This window comes from Chrysemys picta, chromosome 2, assembly GCF_011386835.1.
Source record: "Chrysemys picta bellii isolate R12L10 chromosome 2, ASM1138683v2, whole genome shotgun sequence".
Lineage (NCBI taxonomy): Eukaryota > Metazoa > Chordata > Testudines > Emydidae > Chrysemys > Chrysemys picta.
In genome coordinates, this window is record NC_088792.1 from 84,400,871 (window position 1) to 84,413,422 (window position 12,552).

The window sequence follows — 12,552 nt, forward strand, 5'->3', positions numbered from 1 at the left end:
TCTTTTGCCCGGCTCTTAAAAGGAACTGCTCTCTGTTTTCTAATTCACCTACTCCCCTTGGCTCAGAGAAGGCTTTAACATAAGAGATATTAAATCAATGTGTGCTGCTTCAGGCACACAGACTATTCCATCTCTCTAAAAGACCTGAATTCAGGTTAGGCTCAGGGCACATTTTACTGGGCCCACTCTGGGAATTTTTTACACCATCGTTCATTTTTAAATGGAATATAGAGGGTTCAATAATGCTGACCATTGACAAAAAGACTCACCATACAACATGCTGGAAAACAAAGAATAGCCTGGCATTTTGCTGGATAGCATAAACAACAGAATGAGAAAGGTAAACAAAAGTTGTAATGGTCCCCTGGGCCCCCCCTTAGGCTTCTTTTCTAAACCAAACATGGGCGGGTTTTTTTAAACTTTTCCTCATAGGTCAGATTTTCTAAAACATTTAGCATCTTTGTTGCTCTCCTTTGGACTCTCTCCAATTTGTCCACATCTTTCTTGAAGTATGGTGCCCAGAATTGGACACAGCACTCCAGCTGAGGGTCTCACCAGTGCCAAATACAGCAGGACAATTACCTCCTGGGTCTTAGATACATCACTCCTCTTAATAAACCCAGAATGATATTAGCCTTTTTCACAGCTGCATCATTGTTGACTCATATTCAATTTGTGATCCACTATCACCCCCAGATCCTTTTCAGCAGTACTATCACCTAGCCAGTTATTCCCCATTTTGTAGTTGTGCATTTGATTTTTTCATCCTAAATCAAGTATTTTGTACTGATCTTGAAGGCGAGGTGTGTGTTTATCTTTTTGGTAATTTTCAGCGAAGTCCTTTTGGTTGTTTTTGAGTTACGGATGAATGAAAAAGCCATACTTTTGCCATTGTAAACCATTTAAATTACTTCTTTTTAAAATAGGACTACAGCAAAAATTGTAGTCTGAAGTTTCTGCCCACTTGGCATTAGGGACTTTCCTTTGCTTGGAGAACAAAAGGAGAAACCATAAGCAACTGAAAGATTCTTCTAAGCTAGGGGTGGGCAAACTTTTTGGGCTGAGGGCTGCATCAGGTTTCCAAAATTGTATGGCGGGCCTGTTAGCGGAGGCTGTGCCTCCCTAAAAAGCCAGGCGTGGCCCAGCCCCACCCCCATCCAACCCCTCCTGCTTCTCGCCCCCTGAAGGCCCCCCTGGGACTCCTGCCCCATCCAACCCATCTGTTCCCTGACAGCCCCCCGGACCCCCGCACCCCTGACTGCCCCCCCACCCCATCCAAACCCTGCTCTCATTTCCTGACTGCCCCCGCCAGGACCCCTGCCCCCATTCAACCCCCCTGTTCCCTGCCCTCTGACCGCCCCAACCCCTAACCACACCCCGCCCCCTGACCACCACCCTGAACTCCCCTGCCCTCTATCCAACCTCCCCGCTCCCTTACTGCGCTGCCTGGAGCACCGGTGGCTGGCGGCGCTACAGCTGCGCCGCCCAGAGCGCCAGGACAGGCAGCCACGCTGCCTGGCTGGAGCCAGACACGCCACCACGCAGCACAGAGCACTTGGTCAGGCCGGGCTCTCCAGCTGCGCTGCCCCAGGAGCTTGCAGCCCCACTGCCCAGAGCATTGCACTGGCGGCGGAGCAAGCTGAGGCTGTGGGGGAGGGGCCGGGGAAACTCATGCATCCTGTACGCTGGTCACCCAAATGAGGTGAGGACTTAAGCATATTTATGACCACTCACATGCTACCACTACTCTGGCAATTTTCCTCCTTCTCCTTTTTTGAAAATAAACAAGGATTTTTAATCCATCCCCCAAATTAATACCCGTGTAAGGCTGTACAGTTAACAACAGACATAAGTTAAGATTCCAACAGTAACATTAACTTAGCTGCACTGTAAATATATCTAGTATTTTCTCATTCTGTTGTTCAGGTTAAATGTGTAGTGGAACAAATTATTGTTCATGTTGCAAAATGTATATCATAAAATCTGAAAGATGTGCCATGTGCCCAAGTTAATCTTCTTGTTAGAATTTTAACCTGTGCATTTCCTGACTTTTTTGTGAAAATAGTTGTAGAACCTTAATGTCACCTTCATAATGTTTTTCTATTTTACATACATACACCCAAATAAAATCTTTAATTACCTGATCACATACTATTTATTATACAGATCCTGTCTTCTTCAGTGCACAGGATGGACAGAAACACAAGAGAACATTTTTACTTGTAGTGAGGCGGGGGTCCTGTAGACCAAATAGTCTGTGACTACATAATTAACAGTTATCGTAATGCATGTGGACAAATGGCTCTAATTATAGTTACACAGGCACCAGAAGAGATAAGCCTGGGACTCATGGCATCCCCTCCTTCAGGCGTCTAGCTCTGCAACTGTTCCCCTAAAGGCTAAAGAGACAGTTGCTGCTGCTGTGTCGCAATCTGGAGTTAAAGCTTTGTTGGGTCTCGGAGCATGCTGAGTGCAGTCAGGAGGTTCCAGAGATTTTAGTAGCAAGTTATATTGATCATGTGCAAATGGTAACTTCCAGAGGCTTATAACTTGGACAACTCTGGATGGATTTTCATGGGGACAGCAAAAGGCATCTATCTCCCTGACCCTAGGCCTACTTCCTTACCAAATTCCAAGGTCTTGCTGCAAAGCATGAAGGTGCTATAGGTCTGCAAAGCACAACTGGAAAAAAATTGAACATTGGTAGAGCTACTTATTTCCTCATTCCTGAAAACAGTTAATCATATTTTGCTGAGATCTGCCAAAAAATGTCAGCCTGAGGTAGAGACCAAACATGGAAAATTTTAGCCCAGACAAAGTTTGGCTAAGTTACAAGCAACTCAAAACAGGGTCTTACAATGGTAAGTGTTAGGTAACCTTAACGATAGGCAGAGCAGCCAGTTTTGCCTATAAATATACACTTTTGTATAGATACATCATCATCAATGGATTAATAGATTAAAAATATGTAGGGGCCCCTTAGCTGATATGTTCATAATTTCTGCTTCAGACTCACTCAGCTTTGCTCTGCAGTCCCTGTCCTCAACTGTGCATAAGTCAAACCTCTTAGAGTAGTGCTATCCACAATCATACAGGTATCTCTATACTTTTTTATTCTTGGTTTCTCTTGTAAGTCCACTTCACTTATTCATCTGAGCAGTCTTCCAAATTAACCAGCACAATTCTAACTTTAGCTTTCATTCTTTCTAACCTAGCATTGAGTCAATCAGCAATGCAAAACCTCAACTGTTGTCCTCAAGAACAAAACTGCAGCTAATAATGCATTCACTGACCACTGCTGAAACTCAGCTTGTAAACTCTTACCAGAACAGACATCTCTATGATATCTGGTTGTTGGAGGTATTCTGGGTCCACTTTGGGCCAGGACTGATGCAGCACATCATCATCCCACTTATGATACGTACAAAGTTTATTCTGCACATGTGCCAAACCTACAACATAAAATTGATAAATTGCTGATCATACTTTAACTAGAACATTAAATCTTTTGAGTTTCATAAATATGTCAAAAGACTGCTTAATTTAAATCTTGTCTAAACCAAATACACTGGGAGGAAATAATATGGTTTAGTTTAGCATACAGCATATTATAACAGAAAGATACACAGCATTCAGAGCTTTGAAAGGGATTTTCTTATATAATATACAGGGATTCAAATGTGACTGCTTTTCAGATTATGGTTAGAGCTCCAAAAACCTTTGCTACTTTGCCATAAGGCACAGATATAGAAGGCCAAAACTTACTCTGTTTTAATTTAAATTGATGCTACATTGTTACACATAACAAACTTTAATCTTATAGCTAGGGCCCTACCAATTTCACGGCCATGAAAAGTGCGTCATGGACCATGAAATAAGCCCTTCCCCGTGAAATCCCATCTTCCCTTGCTGCTATGAGCGCGTGAGCCAGGGGGCTCCTAGTAATGCCCATCCCCTGCACAGCCGCTCTCGGGGGAAGCTCAGACCCACCTCAGGGAACCTTCTGCGCCTTCAGGAAGCTCCGCGGTTGCTGCTTTCAGAGTCCAGTTCTGCAGGCAGCACAGAAGTGAGGGTGACAATCCCGTGACCCGCCAACAACAGGTTTGCGACCCCCACACAATCCCATTTTGGGTCAGGACCCCCAGGGTTACAACAACGTGAAATTTCAGATTTAAACATCTGAAAACGTGAAATCTACCAATTTTCAAATCCTGTGGCTGTGAAATTGACCATAATGGACAGTGAATTTGGTAGGTCCCTATTTATAGCCAGTCAACTTTCTGCACTTTTCACAATTGCAACTACTTCTTGTTTAAATCATTGCTTAATCTCAATCTCACAAAATATTCAATACGATACTTTTCACATTTAAATCACTAACCCTCACTGTGACTCTGTTTCCCCATCCGTAAAATGTTGTATACCATTATTTGCAAGGCTACGTAACAAATTTCTGTAAAGTGTTTTGAGACTTTCAAATGAAAGGCTCTATAGAATTTAAGTATAAACATTATTGCACTCTTTCACACTCCCTGAAATGTGTTATCAGTAAATAGAAGGAAACAGTTCTGAAATCACTCTTTCATGGAATGAACATTTAGTATGGAAATAAAATGATTTAATTTACTCCTGTTGCAGGATGAAATAAAAACACCAATTTCAGTGAACCTGAATATCTACAAAAATATTTGAACATGAAACTGACGCTTCCAGCTGCCATTGTAATTGTGTTTCTTATAAAAAAAATCAAGAAATTTTCAGATTAAAAATATATCATGTATTTCAATGAGATAACACAATTCTAAATGTTTTCTTAAACTAAAATTCCAATCAGAATTGCAAATTCATAGCAACTGATCAGATGTGTAGTTGAAAATGGGCATATCTTGTCAACACACAGTTACAAACTCAAGGTGAAAAAGAGGTCATAGAATCATAGAATATCAGGGTTGGAAGGGACCTCAGGAGGTCATCTAGTCCAACCCCCTGCTCAAAGCAGGGCCAATCCCCAGACAGATTTTTGCCCCAGATCCTGAAATGGCCCCCTCAAGGATTGAACTTTCAACCCTGGGTTTAGCAGGCCAATGCTCAAACCACTGAGCTATCCCTCCCCCTATGTGTCTTTAGGTTTCAGAGTAGGAGCCGTGTTAGTCTGTATCCGCAAAAAGAACAGGTGTACTTGTGGCACCTTAGAGACTAACAAATTTATTTGAGCATAAGCTTTCGTGGGCTACAGCCAACTTCATCGAATGCATGTAGTGGAAAATACAGTAGGAAGATATATATATATATATACACACACACACACACAGAGAACATGAAACAATGGGTGTTACTATACACACTATAAGGAGAGTGATCAGTTAAGGTGAGCTTTTATCAGCAGGAGAGGAAAAACCTGTTTGTAGTGGTAATGAAAATGGCCCATTTCCAGCAATTGACAAGGAGATATGAGGAACTGTAGAGGGGCGGAGTGGGGTGGGGGTGGGGGAAAATACCATTTAAATTTGTTAGTCTCTAAGGTGCCACAAGTACTCCTGTTCTTTATATGTGTCTTCAGTGACTCAAACAATAGAGTAAGGAAAAACAATAGTCTAAGATGCATTGCCCCACGAGATTTGTTCAGAATCAGCTTTATGAAGCAATTAAAAAAAAAAAAAACTTCACAGAGACAAAGACAGAATCCATGGTATTCCATGCATAACAAACACATTTATCATAGTGGTTAGGTAAGGCAAATGTACAAATAAGAGCAAATGAAGGGAGAGCGTGAGTTTAACTCTCCGAAAATTAAAGTCTATCAGAAAAAAGTTGTGGACAAGCCACTTCTCTAAGTGACAGAAATACTCTAGCTATTTCCTTAATGACTCGGAAGGGGGGTGGATTGGTGGGAGTTATTTCTGATCACAGTAAGAACATACAAGCATTTCCTAAGTGTGACAATGGAGGCTCCAATCTTGTTAAGTAAATATCTGACAAAATACTTCATTGGGGGCAAAATAAGAATGGATTTTTCTGTAACAGAAGTACCGAAACCAAAAAAGCAAAACTAAAGAAATCAAACAGTAGAAATCTTCATGGTGATGATTCATTTTCTCATTGACTTTAAAGAAGATAGCTGCTACAGATTCATCTCTTTTTGGCTTTTGCATGTACAGATGAGCTCACTTCTTTCCAAGTGATCACATGCCTTGCAGAAAAACATGCATACAGGCCAGGCCACTCCTTATTTTCCTGTTTAAATGGCTTCTTCATACTATTGCAGAAATACCTTCAAAAGATCTGAGACAAGACCTAAAGAGGCAGAAACTGGATCACCTATAATCCCTGTGGAGGCTGCCAGTCCTCATAAAATAAGCAAAAGGAAAAGATTCTTCAGCAGATACAGAATATTAATACTGCAAAAGAAACGTCACTCTTTTTAAATAGATCCTTTCACTACAAGACATGTCACCATTTAGAAAGACTGAGCTCGTCTATATTTTAAAAAATGTGAAAAAAATCAACAGGGCTGGTTTCCGAAAATGCAGTTCGACAGGAAACCAAAATGAAGGTTTCACTTACCTTGCCTGGTTGGTTTCCTGTCTTAATTCACATTCTATAAGCTCCAGAATGCAAGAATCATATTTTGTTACATAATTTCAGAACAAAACAAATAAGAATGGAGCTTTCATCATCACAATCTGGAATTGCTTGTACATTTTTAAAAACTAGCCATCAAAAATAGAAATACAGAATCATAGGTTTAGGAGGGACCGCAAGGTTCATCTAGTGTAACTCCTTGCTATGATGCAGGATTTGTTGTGTCTAAACCACCCAAGACAGATGGCTATCCAGCCTCCTTTTGAAATAACTCATTCTGCTGTACTATATTAAAAAATATGATTTGAACCAATACTTTGGCATTTCTACCAGACTTATCTTTTGAAATTATGAATGTTAACACTTATCTTTGATCTTGCTTATGTTGGGTTCTCATAGATGGAGAAGTTACCTGACGAAATACACATTACAAAGAAACATGTATTTTGCTTATATTTTCATAGCCTGTCTTGTTGTGTTGGCTATGCAGTCTACTGCAGGAGTAGTTCCTAAATCCCAACTGATCTATTTAGTAATTATTTATGTAGGGCCATAAATGTGCATAGATCTTTATAGGCTGATAAAAGGCAACATCCCTGCTAAGGGATGCCCTAGGCCCTGATCCTGCCTCTGGATCCGCCTGGGTGGTATGCACTCTTACCTCATACAGAGCCACGCAGGTCCCAGGGTCCAGCCCTGCAGCTCGAATTACAGGATCAGGGTTCAAGTTAAAACACAACATTGTAAAAGGCAGAAACAAACACTGGCAAGTGTGAAAGAGTGGGTTATGGGGAACGGAGGACATGGTTTAAAGCAACAAGATCATGTGAATGCTTTGATTAGTAGTGTGAGAGTCATGAGACTTTCATAAGAATAATACTTCCCATAAAATACTGGTTTTGGTGGAGAAAAATACAGATTATTGGCCACATGGAAAATTTGTTTTGAGGAAGGACTAAAAAGAGAGGGGGAAGCAAGGCAGCTCACAGATCACATTAGCACGATGCTCCCAAGCTTACAGGGCCACATGAAAGAAGGCACGGAGACAAGCATGGTAGAATGAAACAATGGATGCAACTACGCTAGAAAAAATTGTACCTGTACTTTTCCAGCGGTACTACAACTGCACTGGTGCTGGAATAGGAGTACAAATGTTTCTAGTGTACATAAGGGCAAAGAGGCATGTAGCCTGGGATGGGGGAGAAGGAAAAGTCAACAGAAGTTTGCACAGACAGGTAGGCAGATGGTAGCATTGTGAAGGCAAGGAAGAGGGGTGACTGAATGTGACGAGGGAGGTAAGAGGAAGCCAGTAGAGGGATCTAAAGTGGCTGTGATCAGAGTTTAAGGCAAGGGTTTTAGGCAGAGATATGGAAATATTAGAAAGGGGCAGCACAGAATGATCATATATTAATGTGATGCAAGTATTTGTTATTCAAGGGGTATTTTAGCAATCTCTGGGTTTGGCAGAGACAAAACAATGAGCGTCTGCATTGAGTAAAAATACCGTTACACAGACAAATGAAGTGTTCTCAAGCACCTCTGTACAGCCATTTACAATATTTAGCAGATTTTCATGTTTGATTAGTATTCTATTTGCCTCTGCAATCAATTCCAAGTATATTGTCATCACTCTACTTTGCTCTTGGTATATTTCTGTACTGGGGTTTTAAATGGACCTTCCCATTAAATAAAATCAAACCAGAGGAATATCAGGATGCACATTTGGCAGTACAGGAGGTACATGTCTGCAGAGCACATGTGCTATGCTTTGCAACAGCAGAGCAATTAAGTCAATACAGTACTACCATAGCTGTTTCCAAACAGCTGGGAGGAAAATTGTGCAACGTTACTAGTACCACACAAGTGGGTACCCAAAGCTAAACTTAAACTTAGCTGAATACAATCCCATGGGGATCATTTTGTATGTCTCACAGCAGGAACCCATAAACATCAAATAATTTCATGGGATGCAGGCCTAGATTTCTAGAGCCAGAGTTTTGGAATGTTCTCCCATTTAGCTTACTCCAACTGCATCCTTCTGAACAAGGCTCACCATGGTTTTTCCTTCTCAATTCATACAGATGTATTATTCTTGATCTGACAAGAAACTGGTGGCAAGTTTTTATATTGGATCAGGGTTCTTTTGATATTTGGTCATGTTGCTTATTGAGATTTCTGCTTTTAGATTTTTGTGGGGACTTTGATAATGCACTCAAAGGCGTTTGGGTTTTGTGAGCCATGAAAATACAAGTGTATCACTAAACAAAAAACATTTCACACATTGCACTTAAACTAGCTTTGCACAGTTACTATTATTGACCTAGCTTGTAAGGTACATTGTCCTAGGCCATCCTGAGTCATTCTTTCCTGCACAGGATAAATGACTCAGGAATCCTCTGCTCCAGCACAACAACTCTACTCCACTGTCCTGTACTTCTCTGAGACTCTTCCAGGGCATTTATAAACGGTCAAAATCTGGTGAGAAAGCTCGGAAAGGAGCATAGTTCAGATGATGAAGACCAAATATATCAATGGTAAATATGTGGTTTGTACAAGGACAAAGCAAAATTACCCGTCCTTTTAGTAACTTTAACGGAATTTTTATTTAGCCCTTATTCTTCAGATAAAACTCTGACAGCAGCCAGTGGAGGTTTTCCCTGAGCAAGGACTGAGTTAAAACTGAATCAGGATTTCAGGAATGAGACTATTGTAATGACTGTTAATTTGTTGCCAAGACAATTATGGCATCATAAATACCAGTAATTATGCTAAATTTCAATAAATCATGAAAAGTGGATGAAGTGACCATGCTTGTTTAACACATATCACATGGCACTTTCACCTTTTCATGACAGAAGTAGGTCTAGCACAAATGAAACTTCTCAAAACAAGCAGCTACACATACTTGCCTGGATGAGAAAATACTGGGTAAGCACAAACACACACAAAGAATCTCAAATTTAGCAGTGGTGCATGTATATTCCTCAGATACAAGGTTTCAGGAAGGAAATAGATTTCCTCATCCTGTTAGTGTTCACAGACTGCCAAAATGTATGTCAGCCTGATGAACTCTTCACACACTGAGGGGCTATATTAACTGTTGTTGGTTTGGGGGATTTTTTTGGTTAAACTACAGCGTAGTGTATACTGCGTAACAGAATTAAGCTGACACAAAGACACTGGAAACAGTTCCTGCCCTAAGCTGGAGAAAGGGGCACTTCCCAAAAAAGTAAGATACAAAAATATCAAAGTACTGTAACTACTCAGTTATTATTGCTCAACTACTGAAAGGTAATACATTTATCAGACAGCATTCAAACAGCCTTTCCCTATACACCTCTACCTCAATATAACGCTGTCCTTGGGAGCCAAAAAAATCTTACCACGTTATAGGTGAAACCGCATTATATCAAACTTGCTTTGATCCACCAGAGTGCGCAGCTCCACCCCCCGGAGCACTGCTTTACCGCGTTATATCCGAATTCGTGTTATATCGGGTCGCGTTATATTGGGGTAGAGGTGTACTCTAACTGGAAAAATGTACTGCTCAGGCCTAAGTAGATTTCTCTGCTTATCCAAAGTTCTGCTTCAAATATATAAACAAAATGGTCACATATAAACCAAACAAATAAAACAGTTTTCAATCACTGATGTGCAGAAATTATTGGGTTTTGAGTCTATTTTACAAAAATGTTCCTTTGTTGTGCATTATAATCTATAAAAAAGAAGGGTTATAATACAAGGCTAAATATTACACCAGAGGGATTCTGTGATATTAAACCCAGAGTGCTGATTTTGAGTGCTTTGCCATTGGACCATAAGAACCAGAAGGTGGTGGACTAAAAGCTAAATTATAAATCATCTCTGTTGTGAAGCCTAAAAAACTCTTGATAATATCTAGGCAGCTGAGGTCTCATCACACTATTCACAACTGTTTCCATGTTAGCTTGTGCTCTCCCAGCCTGTTTGTTGTTTTTTTCCTGTTGTCTTTTGTCACCTACTTAGATTGTAAGAGCTTTGGGGGCAGGTACTGTCTTTTCATGATGTGTGTATACAGTGCCAAGCACAATGGGGCCCTGATTGGGGAGTCTTGGTGCTACTGAAATACAAAAGTGATGTTAGTTTAAAGCAGAATTTGTCTGTTGCAATATCTTCTTACACACTTCATTCTTGCCCATAAGCTTGGAAGAATTAAATTTTTATTGGTAAATGTTGGAAAACATCAATTTCACTGTATACCCAGACAAAAAATAATTTGCATCAATAATAGAAATGTACAGATAGGTAAAGAAAGAAAAATGCTGCTAGGGAATTATTGGATTATTGATTAAACATATTTACTTTGTATATTTTGATGTCTGATATTGACAATAAAGTTATAACTTTATAAGGCTCTAATGTTTGGAATCTCAATGTCTACTGTCATTAAATAATTATTGTCTGACCCCCCATAACTTTCTACAACTGTGAAAATTTCATAGAATCATAGAATATCAGGGTTGGAAGGGACCTCAGGAGGTCATCTAGTCCAACCCCCTGCTCAAAGCAGGCCCAATCCCCAGACAGATTTTTGCCCCAGATCCCTGAATGGCCCCCTCAAGGATTGAGCTCTCAACCTTGGGGTTATTAGCAGGCCCATGCTCAAACCACTGAGCTATAAATAGATTAAAAATAGAAAAAAATCCTTAAATATAATCAATATCTGTTGAAATTATATATAAAAAAGGATTTTGCCAAGCTTACCCATAGTCAGTGACGAGAAGCAGCTGAAAAGATTAATGAGATTATACTACTAAAATGTAATACAGTCTAGACGGCAGCTTAATTACACTGCAAAGTACTATGCAAAACATTCAAACTGTGCTCTCTCTCTCTTTTTTAAAGGCTGTAATGCATTAAATGCTAGGTATATTTAGTTACCCAATAAACACTCCCTAGTTGCAAAATACTATTAACACAGCAAAATCATTTCTTTTCAAGGATAGTTCAAATAAAGGAGTGTAACATGATGCAGGTTAAACAGAAGAATCTGTTTTCCTGTTCAATGTTGTTCTTAGCCAACAGGAAAAATATCTATTCAATTATTAAGACTTGTCTGATTCTATCTTTAGAAAGAAAATTCTTCTTAAATTCATTACTGAAAGAAACAAAAAGTAAATTAAAGGGACTGTATCAGATTAAATTTTAGGACCAAAATTTAGATAGCAAATATATAGCTTTATTACTATTTGTATTACTGTAGCACCTCCAACTAAGATTGGGGCTCAACTGTGGTAGGTACTGTACAAACACAAAGTAAGAGACACAGACCATGCCTTGTAGAGAATACAAGTGAAATACAGGAGGCAGAAAGAGTGGAGAAAGGAAATACTATCATACCTATTTTATAGCTGTGAAACCAAGGCACAGAGATAATTACCCCTATTTTGCAGATGGAGAACTGAAGCACAAACAGAGATTAAGTGGAGGATTTAAAAATCTTAAAATTAATGTTTTCTGTCTTTTTAAAAACAGTGAAAAGATTGTTTAACTGTCAAGTCCAAAATCTTATTAAACACTTCTTTTCCAGTAGGTATGATTATAACTGTAATGATGAGGTGTACAAATATGAGGTAAAAGGTACAGTCAACACAAATCGCTTATAACTTTACAAATTATGCTCATATACGTGTGACTGTCTTTAAAATCTTAAAGCTATAGTTCTTGAAATAATCCAAGAATTTACCTCTGTATACAATGGGATTGAAGAAAATGCCGAAATTGCTGATTATCAAGGGTTAGAAGATCTGGAATGCAGACTCATATGTTTGAAAACATTAACCTGCTTCCCTGTTATTGAATAACTTGGCTCTAGATGGATACTTTTCACAGATGTCTTGATTGAATAATGACAAATGTTGGATCCTCTCCAAGTAACACGATTTATATACTATATAAAGCAGGCAATAGTAACAGATCTCTCTTGTGATA

The 12,552-nt window shown here is 39.6% G+C and overlaps 1 protein-coding gene across 10 annotated transcripts in view; it reads right to left on the reverse strand.

Moving 5' to 3' along the window:
• The window catches only part of LARS2 (leucyl-tRNA synthetase 2, mitochondrial), a 130,867-nt gene that overhangs the window by 7,549 nt on the left and 110,766 nt on the right, over window positions 1-12,552 (reverse strand). For 7 of the 10 annotated variants that reach the window (XM_065587104.1, XM_065587109.1, XM_065587108.1 and 4 more), the window contains one exon: window positions 3,325-3,452. The exons of the other annotated variants lie outside the window; for them this stretch is intronic. In XM_065587104.1, the coding sequence (XP_065443176.1) occupies window positions 3,325-3,452 (128 nt within the window). The remainder of the gene's footprint in view (window positions 1-3,324; window positions 3,453-12,552) is intronic. 10 annotated transcript variants of the gene reach the window in all.